Genomic DNA, 25375 nt, shown 5'->3' with positions numbered 1-25375 from the left:
TTCCCATTATATATGTGTGTACACTGAGGTTAATGCTATAAATTCTACTTTGTTATATTGACAAACAAGATAAATGCCATTTTGTTACACTGACAAGCAAGATAAATGCTGTTTTGTCTCTTACCTGAAAATGCTTTTTCTGCAGCAGATCTTCATAGATTTTAGACTCAGGCTTAGCTGAGATCTAAGAGTATCCATCTTTCATTTCAATAACAACTTTAAAAAGTCTAGGCCAAAGATCAGAACCAGTTACCTTGAGCTGAAATGTGGTCATGAGACCCCTTTGGGGGCACACATGAGAGTTTATTGGTAGGGATTCCCCAACATTAAGGTGATTTGTTTGTCAAGGATTTGCTGGGATACATCCAGGGTTTTATGGTTGCAATATTGATATAATTATTAATTAGCCCCCTTTCACTCTCAAAAATGGCCCACATTGGAAAGTAATTATATGATTACTCCTACTATAAGAAGCTGGATTCTCACATCCAGGAACAAATCTTCCAACCTATTCTGGGCAAAACCCAAACCTCTGCAAAGTGTTCACATATGGAAATGTGAAAAGGCAACGTGCTGGTCTAGAAAACTGAAAACTTTAAACACTTTTTGTGTTTTATGTTAGTATTGTACCCCTTGAGTATGTAATATTTAGCTTCTAGAAATAAGGCAGGAAGAATAAAATGTTACCCACATAATAACCACATTATGGAACTAGCAGATAACCTGTTGATTTGTTTTATTTTGCAGGAAAATACTTGGCAGATAACTAATAAAATCTTATGCAAGGATTTGGAGATTCATATAAAGGAGAACTGTTGTATGAGAAACAGATTTTAATTTTGGTTTGATGAAAACAAACCAAAAATCTGCACTTGGGATATACCTGCTGGAAATGTCAGTGACTTTCAGCAATGATTTCCCTGACACAATACCATGACCAGTCCTACAGTATTTACTTCTAGGTGTAATATTGTTAATGGTTTTAAAATGTAATTATTGTATTTGTAAATTGTACTCATTCCAGTAAGGCGGTTAGATACTTGAGTTTTAGCATTTTACCATTCCTGAAATGGATGTAATTTAAACTGTGGTATGTAAATTTAATAGTAGTACTGTTGAATGGCACAATGCTTACAGAGGTAGATTGCATTTTGTCAATATATAAAATTTAAATATAATATTGTTAGCTGTCATAAAGGGGGTGCCACGCACAAAGAAAATTAAGCAGGACCAGAAAAAAAAAAAACTTCCTTTTCTTCAGTCCTTGGTATGTTTTACTCTAGTGCTAAATAAAAATTCTATCTTCAGATGTTTAGTGGATTAAATTCAGAAACTGTTTCAGAAAACAAACAAAAAAAAATCTAAAGTTACAGCATATTCAAAGAAAAGCATTAATTGCCACTTTTTAAAAAGCTTTTTTTTCAAACTGCAAATTTCATAAAAATGCAAACTGTGTAAACAGGGCCTCTTATTTTTATAACTTGTGTAAAAAGGGAAAGCAATTCATATTTAAAGTTTAAGTATATGAAATTATAAACAAGAGTAAAGAAGATGTTGAAATCTTAACTACTCCCCTCCCTTCCACAGATTAGCAGATATGGGGACTACTGAATAATCAGACTAAAACCAAAATTGTGGTTTTAAAATTTCAAGAATTTCCATGGTTGAAGTGGTTAACAACTTTTGCACAATGTCTCTAGACAGAGACCCTCCCAACCTAGCATGGAGAATTGTACCAAGCATCTTCCTCATTACCCACAGGAATCAAAATATTGACTCTAAAAAACCCAGAAAAAAAGATTTCAGTCCCCTATTGAAATCCAGAAGTAGAATTTTAATCATCATTTATATCATATGGGAAGGAAAAAATAAGCTTTATAAATGAAATCCTAACCACATTATTGTGCAATAAATTTCCTTTTGGATAAGATTCATTATATGTAACTATAAATCGTTGCTGTTTTTAGAGAATCAAAAAGAGTTATCAAAAATGTATGTTATGATTTCATTGTTGCAAGATATAATAAAAACTATAATTATTCAGTCTGGCCTCGATATGGGAATTCAGGATGGAGAAGTTCTTCTTCAGGAGTCCCAGCTGTAAAACCTTCCTCCATTACAATCTGAAAACATGAATCTTCCTTTAAGTCATAGAACCTATTTTAAACATAAACTCATTCCTGTTCTAGGTTATACTATTAAATAACTATAATTATTAAGTTGTTAAATTTATCGTTAGTTGCTAAATTTTATTTACATCATTCATATTTGACAAAGAACTTTAGCCCCTTAAAATTTTAGAATCAAATTAAATTTTGTAAGCTTACTTTTAAAATGAAATTGTAACTGGCAATTGTTTATAGTGGAATTTTTTTAATTAATATTTGTACTCCTCAATCAGTGCTTGCTACCAAGAGACTGTTCAAAATGATCTGTTTTACCTAAGAAGAATTCTTGCTGTGCAAACAAATTCTTGATTGGCTCCCCAAACAGTCTGACATTGAAGTTTTTTGAACAAGTGACTAATATAGTCACTTTAAAGATATTCAATTTTATTTTGAAATAAAAATAGAAAATGAAAACTTTTAAATCCCATAAAACATGGGGAAATTTCAAACACTGGAACCAATGGAGAGTAAGTAGCAGAAAATTAAGAATTATCCAGCATATGAATATAAAAATGTGTTTTTAAGATATTAATCCATGAGAAAACATATTAAATATTAACACAAAGCATATAAAAATATGTAAATATTATTGGTTCTCATGTCTTGCTCATTATATTTTATTTTATACCATTCTAGAGGGAATTAGTAATTAAACACAAGGTTTTCCTTTTCATAGAATACTTTTGTTTATATTATAAAATGTAATTTAAAACAGATTTCATTAATCTCTAACATTATTCAAATGTCTCTAGATACCAAATTTGAAACTATGAAGATATCCTATGATTTCATAATTGGTCTTTATGAAACAGAATAAAAGTCAATGATTTCAAAATTATTAACTAATTTTGAAATATTATTATTATTGAATAACAAGAACCTCAGTAGAGAATATATCCCTTCTTCTTTTGGAAAATAGGTCAAATAACAACACAATAAATTAATATCAGGGATTTAGATTTTGATGGGTTTTTTTTAACCTTGTAGTTTATAATCTCCTGTTATTCTTGTATCCATAGTACTATACAATAAGAAATAGTGTTAGGAAAAATGATCCTAGACAGTGAAATTATAAAAGAAACATTAGGTCAGGTTCATTATCAATTCCTAAAACAAAATGTGCTGGTACATGTTCAGATTTTTAATACCAAGCATGAAAAGAAAAAGATTTCTCATTAGCCAGGACACCATTTCCTGAGTGCTATAATTAGATAGAAAATACGAATGCTTTATTTTGCAACATGGAAAATGTGTTTTTTTTAAATAAATTTCATATTTTTCACGTTATTTTAAAAAATTTTCTGTTAAGCATTAGTCTGAATTTTATCATAATTGAAACATATAGTTCCAAACAATTTAATTTTAAATTGCTTTTAAAGCTCTATTCTTCTCTACACTTACAGTCAAAATGAAAATTCATTGTATAGTATTTGGAAATGTATTTCACCTGTAAAGAAAGAATGTCTACATTTCAAATGGTTTCAAGTGAATACAGAGGAACCATCCCCTCCAGAAAGTCAGACTACAATTGTTTTACTTTTGTTTTTATGAATTTTTACTCAGTCTCAATCTGCAAAGTGTTTGAGGCCACAATTACTCATATTCCCATTTCCAAACATTCATTTCAAAGAAGCCTTTCAATATCAGCTCTACCACTAACTCTGCTATATGACCTTAGAAAATCACAGCCCTTTTTAATTTCTCAGCTTTAGAATGAGGCATTGGGATTGCCAGTGGTTTCCAAGCTTTTCTTAACAGTCACTTTTTTCTACTAAAATTGCACATGAATTCTTATTAGCAAAATAACTAAAAGCAATGAAGGAGTTCTTCCAGCAGTTTAAATTTGGCTCTCCAGAGCACTGTTTAAATACCATAATAACACAACTGTGATCTATGCATCTCCCACCTCAGACGTTCCATGGTTCTACTTGACTAAGAGAGATCCACCTGTGGGGGCTTTACAATCACAGTACTTGATATACAATAAAAAGTGATTTCCCTTGAGTGCCATATACCATTCACTATGGATGTTAGCTTACCTAATCTTTATATCAACCCCTAAATGGTACATACTCTTTTTAATTAGTATTTTACAAATGGTGACATTGAGTCTTAGATTAATAAAATTATTATTAATTTTTTAAAAAGTGACATAGCAGCTGGAAGTAATCCAGGTTATCTTGACAACAATGGGAGCAATTGGCCTGTTTTACTTACTCATTCTAGGAAATGAACTCTTCTGTTTTATTTTATCATATATATTCCATTTGAATACCCAAGTAAAGGGTGCTATGAAAAACTAATACCAAAATAAGGATAATTCCCAAGGCAAAATTGTTGGGAAAGAATATGTTTCTCAAAGCATGATATGTGAACCTCTTGTTTTATCATTTATTTAACAAGGGCAATGGTTTTGGCTTAGGTATCACTATAACCCCAGAGCCTAGAAGACAGTGGGCATCAATAAATTTATACTGAATAAATAAATCTGTCAGGGTGGAGTTTAAGAATACATACTTTGACAAGCACCCAAAATTTGAGAATCACTGCCCTAGTAGATCTCTCAAATACTTCTTAGTTCTGACATTGCATCAGATTTTAGACATTCAATTATTACTTGAATACCATTTTTCTAGTGAGCATGTTTTTGTGTTTTTTTTTTCCCATTCAGTCCATTTAGCTTCCTCAAATCTTGAAAGAAAACAAAAAGGTAGAGAGATTTGTTTAGGAAAACACCTCCTTTTTTTTTTTTTTTGAGTTCTTTTATGCTGTCTCAAAGTGGCCTAACATGTAATCTCTCATTTTCATTTTTCTGTCCTTTTGTCTATGTTGTCAAAGATTAAAAGAAGAAATAGGGAGGGTGCAAGCTGTCATGAAATCCAGATAAAATGTCTCCCTTCCTGCCAGGGACACAGACATCTAACTTGTGAGTTAACACTATTTATTCTGTAGGCCTTTGAACAGTGCTTTATCAGCATCAGTTCAGTTCAGTTCAGTCGCTCAGTCGTGTCTGACTCTTTGCGACCCCATGAATCGCAGCACGCCAGGCCTCCCTGTCCATCACCAACTCCCAGAGTTCACCCAAACTCTTGTCCATCGAATCAGTGATGCCATCCAGCTATCTCATCCTCTATCGTCCCCTTCTCCTCCTGCCCCCAATCCCTCCCAGCATCAGGGTCTTTTCCAGTGAGTCAGCTCTTCGCATGAGGTGGCCAAAGTATTGGAGTTTCAGCCTCAGCATCAGTCCTTCCAATGAACACCATCAGCATGGACTAGTGTAATTCCAAGAGAGCTGCACCAATTTTGTTTTTGCATTTTTTTCCTCAAAATTATCACAGTCTGTCAATTAAAGTTGAATGATACGGGAAAATGTACTAAGGAGATGAGTTTATGGTTTGTTGGGGGTTTTTTTCTTTCTTTTTTTCAAAAGATGATGCATTTGAGCAAAATCTCATTCAATCTAAATGTATTCTTTTTGCTACATAGTTTTCTGATCAGGATTTTTTTTAAATGGAAGCATAATTTTTTATGATATGAAAACTAGGATTATCTCTAAATACTGCTTTCAAAGTTAATGTAAAGTCAACATGATTCTTCCTTAAAATGAGTCAAATTAAATTGTTGATGTGAATAAAAAAAATCAGTCTTTGTTACACTGATTAAAGAGACTGTTCTGGTGAACCACCCCACCTCCTTTAATGTGTGTGCTTCTCTCTTGAGGCTTTCTTTTTTTTCTTTTTTTTTCCCCCTCTTTGGCAAACAGTAGTTAAATGCCATTTGCTCATTGGTGAATCAAGCATGACTACCATTATATTACTTTTTGTCCATTGAATACATGGAGGAAAAACGAGATACGAATGCAATGTTTAAGTTCCCAACTATAAAAACAAACAACAAAACCCACTAGCATTTCTATTTGTTTGATATTCTGTCATCTGCTATAAGCGAGAACTGCATTTTAAATATGTAATTGAATACTAAACATCCTTTTTGAAAGAATGTCAAATTTTAGGGTCTATTGACTAACATTGGTCAGACCTCTTACAGTTGCTCATGTTTAATATCTGATTTTTATCCAAAATGAGTATTCCTAGGAGAGAATGTCACCTCCCTATTTGTTGACATTCACCACAGGGATAACAACTTATTCTCTAACTTCAACTTCTAAAGTTATTTTTCCTTTGTTTTACAGTATTTCTAATTATCTCCTTCTGACTCTAAGGTAGCACATTGCCCATTCTAAGTACATCTTTAACCTTATGACAAAAGATGTTTCAGAGAAAAGCAAACTTTATGTGTCCCTTAACTGGTAAAAATAATAATAATAATAAGGAAAGGGTAATTTTACTTCATTCATCATATTCTGGTATTTCCCAAATCATGTTCAACACTGCTGCTTCTGGCAAGTGTTCATTGTGGTCTGAGAATAAATGATCCTAGACCATAGACCTCACTCCTTGGACATTGTTAATTAATGTTAGTGCTTTAATGAAGCTTAAAGTTTTGAATCAAGAAAAAACAGTTTTCTAAACACATCTTGAAGAAACTTTAGAAAAGTTTTGTTTTACATATCTTTCAGCAACTTCAAATAATATAACCAGGAATTCTTTGAAAAAGATGCTTTTGGTTTTTTGTTTTAACCCTAAGGAAAACTTATGCCACTTTAAATGAATCTACTTTAAAGTTAATTAGTATATCTTAGTGAATTTTATCACCTAATATATTCAAAACAGTAAAATTGTTTCACCATTTAATTTTTTTAAGTATAATTTTTAAGATCTGCACCTATGGGTATCACATCATGCTGCAATCTGTTGAAGATGGTCCAGATTCTTTATTGAGTATAATTAATACTCATGAACAATCCTTGGTAATACTTTATCTAAACGCTTCAAGAAATTGAATCATGATGAATTGATACTCACAGCATTTTTACATAAGCTTGTTAGAAATTATATGAAAAACATTTCAGTTAAACCCAAGAAAAATGTGCTATTTAGTATAGATTTTGCAATACTCCTACATTCTGTTACAAGCAGAGCATTACATAGTACTTTTTGCTTTGCTTTATTTTGCAAATCAGTTGTTTTCATGAACAAAGTTTCTTTAAAAATTCCTGGGTAAACTGTCTGTGATCAGAGAGAAAAGCATAAAGCTGAATCACTTTACCTTTCTCTAAATACAGTTCAATTTTTAATTCAAAGTATGTGAATCAGCATGATGGATTATAAGCCATTTATCATTTTTAAACATTCCATTGAATGAGTATATCATGCACATGTTAATTCCATCTTATTTGTTCAGTTGTTTATTATTTCACTGACCTTTTCTTTTGGAAAAACAAATTTTAGTATTTTTCATACGTCTCCACTTTAAAATATTTTCAATAATACAAAAAATGACTAGCACTGGGATCACTGTCCCAAGGTCCAATGTCAGGTTTTTCCTTGTCCTTATGAGATGATAGGATGATAATTTTTAAGCTGTGATTTTGCAGGTCAGTATTTCAGTTTTACTTTCTTAATATATGCATGAGAGAGACTGACCTCTGTTTCATCTCCCTCTCTGTGTTTGTCTCTCTCTCAGTCTAAGAGAGTTGGAACATTGCTGCTGAATAATTTTTCTTGAAAAAGCCAAGTGTTGGTATGATATGTAACTCTCATCCAAAAGCAGGGCTTCACTACAGGTCAAGCAGTCATTTGAAGAGCTGGATTTTAAAACTGTTTGAAGAGTACTGGATTTCAATATACAGAGGATTTTTTTTTTCACTTTGGATGGGAGAAGATCTAAAATGGTCAAATTTTAATTTTTGTGCCTGCTAAGTAGCAATGTAAGGCATTTTTTGTACTTTTAACAGTAAGAGAAACTAGGGAAAGAATCTCAGAGAAATTTAGCTGTATTTCTAAAAGTAATAAAATTCAGTCAGCTGTCTTTCTTAAGGAAAATGCTATTAGTGTATACTTTGAGTTGGTGGTAGCATTTATTTAAAGATCTCCACAATATCTATAGCAAAAGTAAGCAATGTCTTTTTGACCTTGGATGGAGTACATATTTTCACAAAATACCTTGAGCATAAAATATTTATAAAAAGAATTGTGGGCTAAAAGACTCAAATATACTTTGAAAATCAGTTAAAATGTTGATGACTGGCTCTTTTTCCTACATGTGTAATTCAACAGAGAATACTTTATTCTCATAGCCGTAACTGCTTTGTCTGTGATAAAATCTCTATTGCTTCTGTGCTGTGCTCAAGAAAAAACCAGCAAAAGAATCATGGGTTTGTTCCTTTACAGAACTGCCCAAAGCTCTCTGATGAGCAATGGTGATATGAATGTGTAATACTGACTTCTTGAAGATAATCATGAGAACATTTTAATGTTACTTGCCTTATACATTAGAAAAAAATGTGGGTATCATTTTTTGTAAATAATGATTTTTACAAACGTTTTTTCCTTCATAATTTTCCCAACACCCATTTCACAAAATTCTGAATATGCAATTATCATGGCACATTACTGCAACTAGGGTTCCCATTTCAGGACAAAGTTTAATTATATGTGAGAACAAAATCAAATATCTCAGTAAATTGTTATTTCAATGTAATTTTTTCTGGAAAATAAATGAAAAACAAAAATAAATTGAGTTGTGAATCTCTTTTATTACCAGCCTCTTAAAATTTTACCACATTTCTGGAAAAGTTATTGCATATTTAGGGTGGGCATGGTGGGCAGAAGTGGGGGCACAGTGCAAGGGCTTTAGAGTTGGACAAATCTTAGCTCTATAACTATAGTCTTGAGTATGTTACTCAGTGATTCTTCATTTCCTTAAATAAAGTTAATAACCTCTTATCCTGGGGTCATTGAACAGACTAAATGAGATAATACTTACCAGCCACTTAATTCCTATTACAAAGATCGAAGGCAAATGGAGAATTGGGTGGCAGAGGATGAGATGGTTAGATAGCATCACCAACTCAATGGACATGTATTTGAGCAAACTCTAGGAGACAGTGAAGGACAGGGAAGCCTGGCGTGTTGCAGTCAACAAGGTCACAGAGCTGACTGAACAACCACAACAACGGTTACATAGTGAATAGCCACAGTCCTCTCCTGGGCTTAGTTCTCTGTGAATAGCAATTGAGATGGGCCAGAAAATGTGACTGCTCTTTCTCCAATACTATCCTAACCCTTATGTGCTCTATCCTTATCCAGATGTATTGTGATTGACAGGCAGTTCTAGCTGCACTGGGCACTCATCAAAGGACCTGCACCAGGCTAGGTGCTCAGAGGCACCATCTTATTTCTGGCTCCAATGATTGCCCACTTTGTGAGGGTCCCTTCAAGGTCTGGTTTTTTCCCCTTGTGATGGGGGAGAGGTTCTGCTGTTATAAGGGGGATAGTTATTAAGGAGAAGGGTCCAGTGGTTGTGTCAGGTAAGTCCTCAACCCCAAACAGTCTCCGTTTCAAATCTTTTTAAACTTTAAGGGCTGGGGAGGGTGATGTTAAGGAAAGAATAAAAAAGTACAAAAGTTTGTAATGCATGAAAGATAAGCCTGTTAATTCCAAGGGGTCTTGAGCATATTATTTATTATCTCAGAATCTCAATTCTCTAAATCTGTAAAGGAATAACAACCCTTTCTTGAAAGAGTTGTTGGGACGACTGGGTAAAACTAAAGCTGTTTGCCAGTACCTGGTAAATGTAATTATTCCTATTATCAATCACACGGTGGAATGCGGGGTCAGGAGTCAGGGGTCAGGTGAGGGGATGGGGGTGCTTTACTTTCTCGCTATGCCTCGCATTTCCAGTCCTAGGAACCGGCGGCATTTCCCATCCCTGTCCCCGACACCTGCGAAAAGAAACCGAGGAGGGCTCTCAGGGCGGCCTCTTGAGTCCCCGATGTCCCCCTCGCTATAGAATGACCCGGCTCCTCCGCAGCTCGTGGCCACACCCACGGCACAGCCAGGCCCAGGGCAGCCCGCTCGGGCAGTGCCGAGGAGCTCCTTCACATCCTTAGAGGACCACGCCACTACTATGCCTGCCTGGGGCGGGCCAAGGACTCTGTTTTCGAAGGTCACCTTGGAGACAAGTCGCGGAGTCCAGTGGGAGTGCGGGAGTGCGCGGGCAGAAAGGAAGCCTGGGAGGCGGGAGCCTTGCCAGGCGCCCTGCAGTGGAGGAGCCTGCGGTCTGGGAGGCCCCTGGGCTGAGCCGCGCCTGCAACTCCAGCTCCAGACCCGCCTTAGGTAAGTGCGCCCTCTCCGCAGAGCGCCTGGGCAGGAGCAGAGAGACCAAGGCAAAAAGCAAATTCGAGGGTCCGGGGGGCTAAGGAAGGAGAGCCCAATGTTGAGAAATGGCCTGCCTGCCTTGTCCACGACCTCTCTCTCCCATGCCTTATTCCTCCTCCCTCCAAGAAATTAGAAAAAAGTGACCCCAATTTTCAGAACTAGAAGCGTGCCTGGCTTTTGGTTCCCTGCCCGCCTGCATGTCTGGGCTTTAGCGTGATGCCCAGTGCAGAACTGGCCAGCCGGGTCGGGCTGTGGAGCAACTTGAGTTCTGAGCAGTCTACCTGAGGTCTGCTTGGAGACACTAGCAGCCTCTGCCTCTCAGGACCTCTAGGTCTGGATTCTGGCCTGCCCCGCAGCTTTGGAAAAAGGTGAACAGACTCAGGTATGTGTGTGTCACTTTAAGAATGAAACCTGAATGACCCTCTTAAATAGGCTCAGTATGTCTTGTCCATGCATACACATGCTTAGACACTCTCATGTACACAGACACACTCCTGCACACAAACGCACACACATGCAGTACACAGACATGTCACACACAAAGGTGCACACACAGACACAGCAACACACGCTCAGGTACACAGATAATCATACGCACAAGTGCACACACACACAGATGCTCACACTGGCTCACATCATGGGGGGACACTCATGTTCATACACATAAGCACATGCCCACAAAGACACATGCTCACACAGAGATGCTCACACGCGTGTACACAGTCTCACGGGTCCACAGTCACACACACATCCCACACTGCCTCTCTTCCTGACGCACAGGCCCTCCGTTTTCCTCTGTCTACCCTGACGTTGATTACACTGGGGTTCCAGGTTGTGTTCTTGTCGGCTCTACCCACTTCAACCGCCACCTTTTTGAAGGTAGGGATTGTTTCTGTCCTAATTTAATGCCTAGCACAGTCTATGAGTATGTACATGTAGACAATAGGGCAGTGGAATTCTAGTTCAAGTTCTGGGAAGTCCATTTCTACTTCCAGCTTTTTCACAAGCATTAGTGAAAAGAGGTAGGTTTTCCAATAAATTACTCTGTGAAAAGTTCTGTTTGCTCTTTACAAAGTAAATCACTGCTGCTTGGCTGTGGGGAATACCATTTGGAGAAGCAGTTCATCTTAATTTTTAAACAACAAATATTAATTAGCAAGTTTCATTGAGATTAAATTTGAAGGGAGGCAATAAAAATATTGTTTTCTGGTGTGATGGTATCTTTCTTGTACATATGGCTCTCTTCTCAGTAACTTTAACATCTTTTGCAGTTAAGTATTTTTGCTGCAGCATAATATCTGCAACCCATTCCAGTGTTCTTGCCTGGAGAATCCCAGGGACGGGGAAGCCTGGTGGGCTGCCGTCTCTGGGGTCGCACAGAGTCGGACACGACTGAAGCAACTTAGCAGTAGCAGCAATAATATCTGCTTATGTGAATTAAATATGCTATTGTATAAGTAAAAGTTATCAGTTATCATTTTTCCAGCTATACTGACCAGAACAACAATATATACTAAATATCACTCTTAAGGAAACCCCACTTCCCTATTCAAAAATGGTTTAAAAAAAAGCATCTGTGTACTTTATTTAGAATTAATCTCATGTTATACTAAAGTATTTTCAGGTGTTTTGTTCAATATTTTACAAAAGTTTTCCTCCATAGATTATGATGATGTCAGACATTGCTAAAGACAGAACCGCTCATTTGCTGAAGAGGGGCAGTGTGTCTTCTCTAAGTAATCATGAATTCCGGCGGAAGGAACCTCATGGGCGTACCAAAGAGTGAGTAACTGAGTATCCATTAACAAACTCAATTATTGAATAAAAAGGCTCATGATATTTATCAGGAGGAAAAAAAAAGTGAGAAAAAGGGAGAAAAACGTGCAAGTACATGGTTTATGTCATCTTTGGGGGCCATATTTTTTTAAAAGAATAGTAACTAGATATATCATGGCAGTCATTTTGAAATGTACAGCAATATTGAATCACTGTATTATGCATCAAGAAAAAGAAGAAAGAGAAAAAGACCAAGAAAATTTAAGTGATAAGTTGACACAGCAGCATTTTTATAATTTCAGAGACCATCCCAAAAAGTCATCTACTGAAAAGAATGTCATATGCAGTTTAGACAAGCTACTTCTTCCACTGTCTCCTGAATTTTACTCTTCAATATTATATAAATACATCATTTTTGCATTTTTATAATCTCTCTATATATACATACAATGCATTTAGCATTATTTTAAACAAATTTTGTAATGTATTGTCATAGTCTTTGCCCATATCCTTTTAAACAGTTGCATAATATTTTTGTCAGCCTATAATTCTGGGTTAGCTAACCATTTTCCAATTATTGAACATTTGTTTGTTTCCACTTTTTAAATTTGTTACTATGTAAGAAGTCTCTGCTTGTTTTCTTCCCAAAAGTATAATTAGTGGGTCAAAAAAATACATTTTTTGTCTTTTGCTTACAAATTGCATTTGCTCTCCTAAAAAAGATGAATTAATTTTTAATACTTTCATGGAATTTTTTTTAACTGCTATTGGGAAGAAAATCAAACAAATTATCCAATGCAATTTGATAATTTGATAAATTATCAAATAATTTATGTAATAGACTTTCCTTCTTAAGAGTTTCCAAGGGATTGAAAGATGTAGCATATTCATTTCCATGATTGTGAAGCGGGAGCTGGTGTGTCTGGTGGAACAAAGCCAAAAGAACTGGAAGAGACTTCCATTCAAATTCTGAAACCAAATTATTCTGCTCTCAGAATGTTCTAATGCACTTACTCAAAATTCCACTTTTCAACCCTGGATTTTGTGAATTACAAGTATTATACAATTTCTCTCTCTTACAGACAGGAAATATAAAGGAATAGCAACCTCAGTGTACGTTAGACGTAAAGATGGGTGAATAATTAACCTCTATAGGATCTTCTGATCCTAAGTCAATTTGGTTGCTATTTCTAACATTTGTGTAAGAGTTTTAAAAATTATTTTTAAATACTTGTTAGATAAAATTCAATTTTTTAGAATAAAATATTATAATAATAATCTGACATATATCCTGGTGCTATGATTTAAAATACACTATTCTCATCCAAAAACTAAACTACCATCCCTACTTGCATAATTTCATTCACTTCTTCTCCTTCAGAGCAAATTAGAAAGTCATGTAGAATCAGAACATGGCCCAATTTGGAGAATTAAAAATCATGGTAAAGAATCTTCCAGCAATGCAGGAGATGCAGGTTCAAGCCCTGGGTTGAAGAAAACCTCCAGTATTCTCGTCTGGAGAATCCCATGGACAGAGGAGCCTGGCAGGCTACAGTCCGTGGGGTCGCAGAGTTGGACACTACTAAGCAGCGAATACTTCCACTTTTCACTTTCATTATTTTATTGCTAAAGTAGAAATATAAATTAAAAGGTAACAAGAACATGAAAAGAGTTTTAGCAACACAGTAGGAAAAAATTTTTACTAACAAAAACATTTCAGTGATCGTTATTTGGATATATTTCAAAGTTAGAAATTGGGACTCTCAAACAAATTATTCAGATTGGATCCTCTAATGGAGCTTTTTATTTCTTAAATAGCAAATGAACAGCTTCCAAGCACTCCTACAATGCAGAGGCCATTCAGGAGGCTGCCTGCCAACCTTAACTCCCACTTACTTTCCATGGTCTTCATCCTTGCAAGGGGCCAGATGTAGGGGTGTTTCTTCTTCATGAAATAGGTCTTCAACTAATAGAAAAACTCTGAATGCTCAGTGACTATCAAATGCAATATTGTTTTAAAGTTGTTTTTGGAAATGCAGATGTCTTTCCTTTGAAAGTTATAGCAAAACAGTTTTTTGGATAGATTAATTTCAATAGTATAAAGCATGTGCTGAAGTATGCTGCTGCTAAGTACTAAGTATGTATATAAGTACCACTAAATACTAAGTATGCATATAAGTACTAAGTATGCATGATGCTCTTTCTATGAAAGAGATGCTATTATCATCTTCCTCTTACAAATGAAGAAACAAATGGTTAGAGAGTGTGAGGTTCCCAAACTACAGAATTAACAAGTGATAAAATGGGCTTTTGTTTATAGTCAAAAATTCTCATTCTCTCAAAATTGGCTATCTATGTGTAACTTGCATTAATGAAACTCTTCTACTCATTCACCAGAACCTTCTATTTCCCATCCATGGGTAAGAGTAGGTATTTACAATGACATCTTTCTTTTTGGAAGCAAGCTTTGGCAGCCTTCAAAGAGTCCTTGAACAGATGTACTGCTCTCATGTCCGTAAAATGGAAATAGAGGCCTGAGGTTAAGTTACTTTCCCAGGATCATATGACTTGATATCCCAGCTTCTTTTCTCTGAGGCCAATAGTTCAACTGGTAGATCAGGCCTAAGGCTGAAGGCTGAAGAGTATGTCTCTTGCCTCAAACCAAAATTACATGATGTCATGAACCAGAGTTTTGATAGATCCCACATCCTTCTGCTTGAACCCACTGGTGGCATCTAACACACTAGTTGTCACACTAAATTCTTGCACTTATTCATTTATTCAAGGTTTATAAAGCTTCAACTCTGTGCCAAATGTTAGGTATATAAAGGTGACTAATTGTAGGGTTATTCTTCTCTGGAGAAGCTCACTTTTCACTTAAACTGAAAATCACCTGGTAGTCATTTTTCTGCAAAAAAATGGAAAAGATTTCATTCATTTCTTTATTTCAAATAAATGTTTTTTGAGCAATGAGTAGTTAGTAAATCACACATAAATAATCTGGTGGGAAAGGCAATGAACAAACCATTTTAGATGTGATGAATTTATTCTGTGATTCCAACCTATACTACTTGAGTCGCTATATGCAGTTAAAAATTATGTTGCCTGGCCTGTTTCTTCATTCTGATCAGTTCAGTTGCCATCTTAATCAAACTAAAGCTCCCAAGAAGATATGGATGAGACCCAGCTTCCCGCCAAAGAGAGAGAAGTTTGAGAAACTGCGTTGGCCATGTTCCTAAATTAAACTACAATAATAGCTAATATTGGGCTTCCCTGGTGGCTTCAGTTTGATGGCTCAGACAGTAAAGAATCTACCTGCCAATGCAGGAGACCTGGCTTCGATCCCTGGGTCCGGAAGATCCCCTGAAGAAGCGAATGGCAACCCACTCTAGTACTCTTGCCTGGGAATTCCATGAACAAAGGAGCCCGGTGGGCTACAGTCCATGGGGTCACAAAAGAGTTGGACATGACTTAGCGACTAAACAACATCAACAACAATAGCTAATATTATGTTATGCTCAATAGATACATCACATACAATATCCATATGAATCTCAAAAAAATCCTATTGGTTAAGTAAAGAAGATATTTTTATTATCCCCATTTATGTCATTTATTATCTTATTTATCTCAGGAGCAGAGTTGAGTTGAAAATATATGGCATTGCATAGCACATTGTCATCACCAGCATGAGTGGGATCCCTTGTTTCTTGTTTGCCTGATTTTCCCTCTTCTTCCTCATCTTCAGTCCCACTCTCATCTCCCAAGAGGCACCCATTCTGATGTGCAAAATACTCAGTATGCTACAAGACTAGTGGTAAGTGTTAAGTCACTTCAGTTGTGTTCGACTTTGTGTGACCCTGTGGACTGTAACCCACCAGGCTCCTCTGTTCATAGGATTCTCCAAGCAAGAACACTGCAGTGTATTGCTATGCCCTCCTCCAGGGGATCCTCTTGACCCAGGGATCAAACCCTCATCTCTCATGTCTCCTGCATTAGCAAGCAGATTCTTTACCACTAGCTCCACCTGGGAAGCCCCATACCACAGACTACAGATGTTTAAATATTATACTGTATATTTTTAAATTTTTATGTGTATTATGACATTTGATGTCTTAGAAAACTTTTCTGGCTAGGGAGAGATGAGACAGTTCAGTTGCTCAGTCGTATCCAACTCTTTGCGACCCCATGAATCGCAGCACGCCAGGCCTCCCTGTCCATCACCAACTTCCGGAGTTCACTCAAACTCATGTCCATCGAGTCTGTGATGCCATCCAGCCATCTCATCCTCTGTCATCCCCTTTTCCTCCTGCCCCGAATCCCTCCCAGCATCAGAGTCTTTTCCAATGAGTCAACTCTTCACATGAGGTGGCCAAAGTACTGGAGTTTCAGCTTTAGCATCAGTCCTTCCAGTGAACACCCAGGACTGGTTTCCTTTAGGATGGACTGGTTGGGTCTCCTTGCAGTCCAAGGGACTCTCAAGAGTCTTCTCCAACACCGCAGTTCAAAAGCATCAATTCTTCGGCGCTCAGCCTTCTTCACAGTCCAGCTCTCACATCCATACATGACCACAGGAAAAACCATAGCCTTGACTAGATGAACGTTTGTTGGCAAAGTAATGTCTCTGCTTTTGAATATGCTATCTAGGTTGGTCATAACTTTCCTTCCAAGGAGTAAGTGTCTTTTAATTTCATGGCTGCCATCACCATCTGCAGTGATTTTGGGGCCCCCAAAAATAAAGTTTGACACTGTTTGCACTCTTTCCCCATCTATTTGCCATGAAGTGATGAGACCGGATGCCATGATCTTCGTTTTCTGAATGTTGAGCTTTAAGCCAACTTTTTCAATCTCCTCTTTCACTCTCATCAAGAGGCTTTTTAGTTCCTCTTCACTTTCTACTATAAGGGTGGTGTCATCTGCATATCTGAGGTTCTTGATATTTCTCCTGGCAATCTTGATTCCAGCTTGTGCTTCTTCCAGCCCAGCGTTTCTCATGATGTACTCTGCATATAAGTTAAATAAGCAGGGTGACAATATACAGCCTTGACGTACTCCTTTTCCTATTTGGAACCAGTCTGTTCTATGTCCAGTTCTAACTGTTGCTTCCTGACCTGCATATAGGTTTCTCAAGAGGCAGGTCAGGTGGTCTGGTATTCCCATCTCTTTCAGAATTTTCCACAGTTTATTGTGATCCACACAGTCAAAGGCTTTGGCATAGTCAATAAAGCAGAAATAGATGTTTTTCTGGAACTCTCTTGCTTTTTCGATGATCCAGCGGATGGTAGCAATTTGATCTCTGGTTCCTCTGCCTTTTCTAAAACAAGCTTGAACATCTGGAAGTTCACGGTTCAACAGATGAGACATCCATACCCCAACTCCCCTACCCCTTACCAGTCTAGTCAATAATTAAAAATAGTCAAGTTACCAACAAAGAATGTGCCTTTGATATGCAGATTAACCAGTCTAGAGCCTGACCTCTTCTCTCTGTTCCCCAACACATCCCAGGAGGCAGTTTTCCTAATCAGTAGGGGCTTTCCCAATGGTTCAGAGGATAAAGAATCTGTCCGCAATTCAGAAGACACAGATTTGATCCCTGGGCCAGGAAGATCTCCTGAAGAAGGGAATGGCAGCCCACTCCAGTATTCTTGTCTGGAAAATCCCATGGACAGAGGAGCCTCACAGGCTACGATTCATGGGGTCACAAAGAGTTGACACAACTGAGCATGTACATCCATGCACTAATCCCATTGCCAAGTACCAGGCAAGGAGGGGCCTCTCCTAGAGCTTCAGATCAGATCAGATCAGATCAGTCGCTCAGTCGTGTCCAACTCTTTGCAACCCCATGAATCACAGCACGCCAGCCCTCCCTGTCCATCACCAACTTCCGGAGTTCACTGAGACTGACATCCATCGAGTCAGTGATGCCATCCAGCCATCTCATCCTCTGTCGTCCCCTTCTCCTCCTGCCCCCAATCCCTCCCAGCATCAGAGTCTTTTACAATGAGTCAACTCTTCGCATGAGGTGGCCAAAGTACTGGAGTTTCAGCTTTAGCATCATTCCTTCCAAAGAAATCCCAGGGCTGATCTCCTTCAGAATGGACTGGTTGGACCTCCTTGCAGTCCAAGGGACTCTCAAGAGTCTTCTCCAACACCACAGTTCAAAAGCATCAATTCTTCAGTGCTCAGCCTTCTTCACAGTCCAACTCTCACATCCATACATGACCACAGGAAAAACCATAGCCTTGACTAGACAGACCTTTAGCTTAGAGCTCGCTGGAATTATTCAGACTCTCCAGTCCTGCACTGTTTCTCCTGCACAACTTTGCCTTTCCCTGGGGAACCCCAATCCTGTCTTCTGCTCACTGATCCTGTAGTGTTTTTCCACATGGTCTTGTGTGGCAGGTCATGTCTCTCCTGTCTAGGACCTGTGAATATAATAAACTGTATTTTCATGAACCCCTTCTCTGACTCCCTTTGTGACTTCACCAGTGCTGTGTGCTAATTCACTTCAGTTGTGTCCCACTCTTATGACCCTATGTACTGAACCCCACTAGGCTCCTATGTCCATGGATTTTCCAGGCAAGAACACTGGAGTGGGTTGCCATTTGCTTCTCCAGGGGATCTTCCCGACCCAGCAAGCAAGCCTGCATCTTTTTTGTCTCCTGCATTGCCAGGCGGGTTCTTTACCACTAGCACCACCCGGGACTGACTCTCATAAAACATTACAGAACAAGTACTTAACAAAGACATGAATGGTATTGTGCTATAAACCTCATTTTGTTTTCTCAATCTCATACCTCATTCAACATTTTTATTTTTCGTATTTACCCATGTCACTATGGATATCTAGCTCTTTGCTTCTTAATGCTGCATAGTAGTCCTTGATATTTGCATCACATATGTTCTTACACATTTCCCTAGGGATGAACACCCAAATTGGCTTTCACTCCCTGCCAAGATATACAGTCCCATGTGGGACATCTTTGTGCAAAACCCTGCATTGATATCTTTGTGAAAACTGTCCTGGGAATGTGATTCCAGGTAAAGGCATTCCCATTAAGGAAGATACGAATTACTGCAGAAATAATTCATAGGTGAAGCTGCTTAACACCAAAACACATCAGTGGTTCTCAAATTAATTTACAAATGCAATATATCTCAATCAAAACCCATTTGTACTTTTTGAGAAGCTCAATAAAGCATTTCTAAATTTTATAAATAAGAATTCTGAGTAACTAAGTTAACTTTGCAGAATGAACAGAGAAGAGGAATTTACTCTATCAGATATGATATACCACAAAGCTGTAGTAAGTAAAAATAATAAATGTAGGAATAAACAAACAGGTGTAAGAACAGACAAATAGATCAATGGAACACATAGAAACTTTAGAACTAGACCTATGAATATATAGAACATAGTACGTGAACAAGGAGAAATGCTGGGTTTTTAATAGATTGTTTTGGGAGAAAGCTAGCTTACTCTATGAAGGGGAAAAAATGAAGCTGAATTCTTACACCAATTAAATTGTAGACTCTAGGTGGAAGCCTGAAATGTGGAAAGATATGAAGCTAATAGAAAAAAAGTATAAAATATCTTTGTGTTCTTTGGGAAGGAAAGATTTCTTAAGTTCCAAAGTGAAAAACTAAAACCATAAAGCAAAAAGAGAAAAATGATAAATACAATTATATTAAAATTTAGCATTTCTCTTCAAAAAAATACAATAGACACAGTTTATAGGCCAGTAAAAGATGTATATTTGTAAATTTATGCACATTAACAATTTAAAAAAAAAAAAACAGGAAAACAATTTTTAAATCATCAAAAGAGATAAACAGCAATTTACAGAAGCAAAGCCAAAATGGCAAAGCAGAATGTGAAGAGTTGCTTAAATTCACTTGGAATGAGAAAAATGCTTCAAAAAATTGAAACAAGATACCATATTTCACCCATCCAAATGGCAAAATATGAGAAGGTAGACTAATATCAAATGTTGGCATGGCTAGTGGGAATAAAAGCTTATATAGGCGTTCAGAGAAGAAATCTAACATTACTTAGAAAAAAATAGGGATATAAATTCCCTATTTTCCTTATATATTGAGGAAATTAAGGTTTTTGTGTGGTAGAGTGACTGGCCAGAGTATCACAGTTCCCAGATATCAGAGCAAATAATCTGTGATTCTCTGACTCTAGAACTTGGAGATCTCATGAAAGTATTTGTATTTGTTGTGGGCTAAATTGTATACCCCACTACTCCTGCCAAATTCATATGTTGAAGTCCTAGTCCGCAAACCTCGGAATGTGATCTTAGTTGGAAACAGGGTCTTTAAAGAGGTAATTAAGTTTAAATGTGTTCATTAGGGTGGGTTCTAATCCAATGTATCTGGTGTCCTTGTAAGAAAAGGCAACTTGGACACAAACAGAGTTGGAAGGAAATGAGTTACAGGGAGGGGACAGCCATCCACCATCTAAGGAGAGAGGCCTAGAACAGATCCTTCTCTCACGACTCTCAGAAGTCAGCCAACAATCCAGCCAACACCAATTCTCAAACTTCTAGCCCCCAGAACTGTGAAACAGCAGACTTCTGTTGTGTAAGCCACACAGTCTTGGAGGCTGGAAATCTGAAATCAACATGCCAGCTGGGTTAGGTTCTGGTGACGGCCAGCTTCCTGACTTGCAGATGGCCATCTTTTCACTGTGTCTTTGCCTGGAGGAGAGAACCCTGCTATATCTTCCTCTTATATAAGGTCCCAGGTTCTATCAGTGTAGGGCTTCACCTTTAAGGCTTCATTTAACCTTCATCACCTCCTTAAAGGCCCTATTTCCAATACACTCACATGGGGGTGTTAAGGCTTCAACCTATGAATTTCAAAGAGACAGTTTCATTCATAGCAGGCACTGCCATCTCTAGCCTGCTGCTGCTGCTGCTGCAAAGTCGCTTCAGTCATGTCCGACTCTGTGCAACCCCATAGACGGCAGCCCACCAGGCTCCCCCATCCCTGGGATTCTCCAGGCAAGAACACTGGAGTGGGTTGCCATTTCCTTCTCCAATGCATGAAAGTGAAAAGTGAAAGTGAAGTCGCTCAGTCATGTCTGACTCTTCGCGACCCCATGGACTTCAGCCCACCAAGCTCCTCCGTCCATGGGATTTTCCAGGCAAGAGTACTGGAGTGGCGTGCCATTGCCTTCTCTGCGTCTCTAGCCTAGATTACCATAAAAGCTTTCTAACTGGAATCCCTGTGTTCACAGGGATACCAGCCTGTTCTCGACAGAGCGTTTGGAGTTATTGTAAAATATAAAGTAGATTTTGCTATTACTCTGCTCAAAACTCTATAAAGGCTCCCACTTTATCAAAGTAAAAGCCAAGGTTTTAAGATGGCCCACAAAACTCTACATGGTTCAGCTACCTGACTCATTGGAAACCCCATCCTTCCACCTTCCTGCTTGCTCCCTCCTCGCCAGCTATTCTGGCCTGTAGGCACTTCTTCAGAAATACCAGGCAGCCTTCTGCCTCAAAGTCTGTGCATGTGCTTTTCCCTCCCTCTGACACACCCTTCCCTCCAACATCCACATGGCTCATTTCCTCACCTCCTCCAACTCTTGGCTCAGGGAGATATATCTTGATCATTCTGTTTAAAATAAAGCACAACCACCTCTCTCCCATCCGCTTCCAGCCTCCCTTAACAAATATCTCCTTTTCCGTGTAGCATTTATCATCTAACACAGTATATGAGCTTCCCTGGTGGCTCAGATGGTAAAGCATCTGCCTGCAATGCGGGAGACCTGGGTTCAATCCCTGGGTTGGGAAGATCTCCTGGAGAAGGAAATGGCAACCCACTCCAGTACTCTTGCCTGGAGAATCCCACAGACAGAGAAGCCTGGTAGGCTACAGTCCACGGGTCACAAAGAGTCGGACACTACTGAGCGAGTGCTTATGGGCTTCCCTGGTGGCTCAGTGGTAAAGAATGTGCCTGCCATTGCAGGAGACATGGGTTTGATCCCTGGGTCAGGAAGATCCCCTGGAGAAGGAAATGACAACCCCCTCCACTATTCTTGCCTGGGAAACCCCATAGACAGAGGAGCCTGGAAGGCTATAGTCCATGGGGTTGCAAAAGAGTAGGATATGACTTAGCAACTAAACAACTTGTTTAGTATTTTATTATATTCTTTCCGTCTCTTCTCACTAGGTTCCATAAGGGTAGAGATCTTAGTTTGATTGTTAATTTGTTTTGTTTATGGGTTTTTTTTTTCTGCATCCCAAGGACCTAGAATGGTACCTGGCACATAGCCATCACTTAATAAATATTTTTTGATGGTAGAATGCATAATTATTATATTATTCCCTCGTAGCTCAGTTGGTAAAGAATCTGCCTGCAATGCAGGAGACCCAGGTTAAATCCTGGGTCGGGAAGATCCCCTGGAGAAGGAAATGGCAACCCACTCCAATATTCTTACCTAGAGAATCCCATGGACAGAGGAGCCTAGGAGGCTACACTCCATGGGGTCGCAAGAGTCGGACACAACTTAGCGACTAAACTGCCGCCGCCGCCACCACCAGTTCCTGAACACAAACGGGTTAGGTTCACAGGTCCGTGTATGTGTTAAGTCCAGAGTGACAGAGAGCTTTCATCTTGCAGACATAAGATACATTTAGAGAAAAAAAAAAAATTTGTTCAAATTTTAAAAACAAGTTATATGTTACTTTCTTGCTGAAACCTTCCATTGTTCACCTATTTAAAAAAGAAAAAGAAGAACATCATCATTTGTATTGAACCTTTGTTGGGTTAGATGATCTCCATGGGGTTGCAGAGGTAACCATGGCACCCATGCTCTCAGCCTCACCTCTCTGATGATTGCCAAGGGTAATGTGACTTTGAACTGTGAACTGTGCATTCATCCAGGAGCTGCATCACAAGTTTCATCAGCTGCTCTTGATCTTAACCTCACCTTCTCTTGGATGAAGGGATTCATCAATGGGCTTCAGACACAAACTCTGACTTTGTATTCACCCACTCAAAATTGTTCTACTTTGTCAGTCACCTTTCCTGGATCAATCACTCCAGAGCTAGAATTTTCACAGGTTGCATGGTTCATTCTTTGTCCTTCAAAATCATCCCTCCTCCTAAAATATGTATCCCTCGGGAACACATACCATGGCATTTTATCTCCTCTTTGATTTTTGGAAATATTTCTTGACTTTTGTCTCCATTATAACCTTTCTCTTGTAAGATAGGACCAATAATGTGAATAAAATATCTCAAAACTATGTAAAAGTCTGGCAACCTTTGTTTTTGTTCAGTCTGATGTTAAGTCATGTCCAACTCTGTGACCCCATGGACTATAGCATGCCAGGCTTCCCTGTCCTTCATTATCTCCCTGAGTTTGTTCAAACTCATTTCAATTGAGTCAGTGATGCCATCCAACCATCTCATCCTCTGTCATCCCTTCTCCCCCTGCCTTCAATCTTTCTCAGCATCAGGGTCTTCTCTAGTGAACTGGCTCTTTGCATCAGATGGCCAAAGTACTGGCAACCTTGCTACAAACTAAATAGCCACACAACTAAATCACCTTAACAGACAACTTGTACCTTCCACTGATGGGGGAAGACTTGTTATGCTTTTGATCTTAAGCATAACATTCATAAAAATATCAATAGACGTTTGAGGTAGAAGGTTCCCAAGTGAGTTTCAATGCATATTTTATTTTCTACATCTTGTTTCTCTAGCACAGGGACTCTCATTTTTTAAAAAATTTTACCAGTACTTCTCACTTTGCCTGCCATGTTATGGGCAATAAATATCTGTTGAAAGAATGAAGAAAATAAAAATGTACACGTTTATACCCTGAAGCCTTCTTTTTCTCTGTGCACTCTGAAATATCTCCACTGGGAGGCAGCACATGACTTTAATAACAGATTTTTTAAAAAGGCTAATGCTATGATACCATTCAAAATATGGTACTTTGAAGCCTTTCACAGTTACAAATTGAAGAACGAGATGATAGTCTGACCTTCTTAAACTACTAAACTAATAACTACAAGGCTGAGCTATCTATTCAAATATTATATCTTACTACAGCTTCAAAACACTTAATAATGTCAGTAGCAACAGCTGGAAATGAATTCTTAATAATAATTAGATGGTATTATAGCTGGTGAGATTTAATTGACATTATTTTTCTATCTCCAACCATCATAAAAATAAGACATGCCTTGTATTCTGTTTAATTCAAGAAATGGTCAGCATGCAAATTTGTAAGATGTCTTCAAGAAAACTGAATTTCATGAAAAATATAAACATTCTAACTCCTTAGCTATTTTGTGTGGGGCTCTTTTCTGCATAATCAGAACGCAGGCTCTTGGGTTGGCGTGGGACGTTTCCAATGTCAGTCAGTTACAATACAGGAGGGTTATATACAATATGGATTTCCCTGGTGGCTCAGCAGTAAAAAATCTGCCTGCAATGCAGGAGACTTAAGTGACGCGGGTTCAACCCCTGGGTAGGGCAGATCCTGTGGAGGAGGAAATGGCAACTGGCTCCAGTATTCTTGCCAGGAAAATCCCATGGACAGGGGAGCCTACAATCCATAGAATCATAAAGAGTCAGACATGACTCAGCTGCTGAGCACACACACACATATACAATGTAGGAGGATTACTTTTGTTACTGTGGACAAATTTCATGCAGCTGTTTCCACATTCAGGCTAATTCCAAGTCTATTCTGAGCAATAGTATATGTGATTCAAAGTATTAACTGACATTTACACTGAATACAAATTGTTACTCTTTTCTCTAGAATAATATTAGTTGATTTCTTCAGTGTTTTTACCAGCAGCTTATTCCAGACTTTCAGTTTTCCTGATTTTACTAAAACCTACCTTCTTTCCTAAAACTTTACAACTCTCGTGGATACATTTTGCCAGTTGAAATCCTTTTCCTCCATAAATGCAACACACTCATGAAACACATAGACAGCAAAAACATTTTTCAAATTAAAAAAATCAACTACAGCATTCCATTTGCAGTGAGATCAGGTATCTAAAAAGATTATTATTATAAACTAGGGAAGGCCTGGTCATAGATGACTGAAATTCATCCTCTTGTAACACTGTGAAATATACACAGTAAATTTGTTGTGCTGTGATACAGTAC

At 38.0% G+C, this 25375-nt stretch overlaps 2 protein-coding genes across 18 annotated transcripts in view; both read left to right on the top strand.

Moving 5' to 3' along the window:
• The window catches only part of SGIP1 (SH3GL interacting endocytic adaptor 1), a 238198-nt gene extending 229392 nt beyond the window's left edge, over positions 1-8806 (top strand). For all 16 annotated transcript variants that reach the window (XM_070786382.1, XM_070786374.1, XM_070786373.1 and 13 more), the window contains one exon: positions 748-8806. In XM_070786382.1, the coding sequence (XP_070642483.1) occupies positions 748-770 (23 nt within the window). In that variant the 3' untranslated portion in view covers positions 771-8806. The remainder of the gene's footprint in view (positions 1-747) is intronic.
• Positions 8807-10144: 1338 nt separating this feature from the next.
• DYNLT5 (dynein light chain Tctex-type family member 5) overlaps positions 10145-25375 on the top strand; it is a 29850-nt gene continuing 14619 nt past the window's right edge. The window contains exons 1-3 of one of the 2 annotated variants that reach the window (XM_070786372.1): positions 10145-10408; positions 11231-11329; positions 12114-12232. In XM_070786372.1, coding sequence (XP_070642473.1) covers positions 12117-12232 — 116 coding nt within the window. In that variant the 5' untranslated portion in view covers positions 10145-10408; positions 11231-11329; positions 12114-12116. The remainder of the gene's footprint in view (positions 10409-11230; positions 11330-12113; positions 12233-25375) is intronic. The other variant, XM_019957307.2, reaches the window with a different exon arrangement.

The sequence above is a fragment of the Bos indicus genome, chromosome 3 (assembly GCF_029378745.1).
Source record: "Bos indicus isolate NIAB-ARS_2022 breed Sahiwal x Tharparkar chromosome 3, NIAB-ARS_B.indTharparkar_mat_pri_1.0, whole genome shotgun sequence".
Lineage (NCBI taxonomy): Eukaryota > Metazoa > Chordata > Mammalia > Artiodactyla > Bovidae > Bos > Bos indicus.
This window is presented reverse-complemented; position numbering and strand designations above follow the sequence as displayed.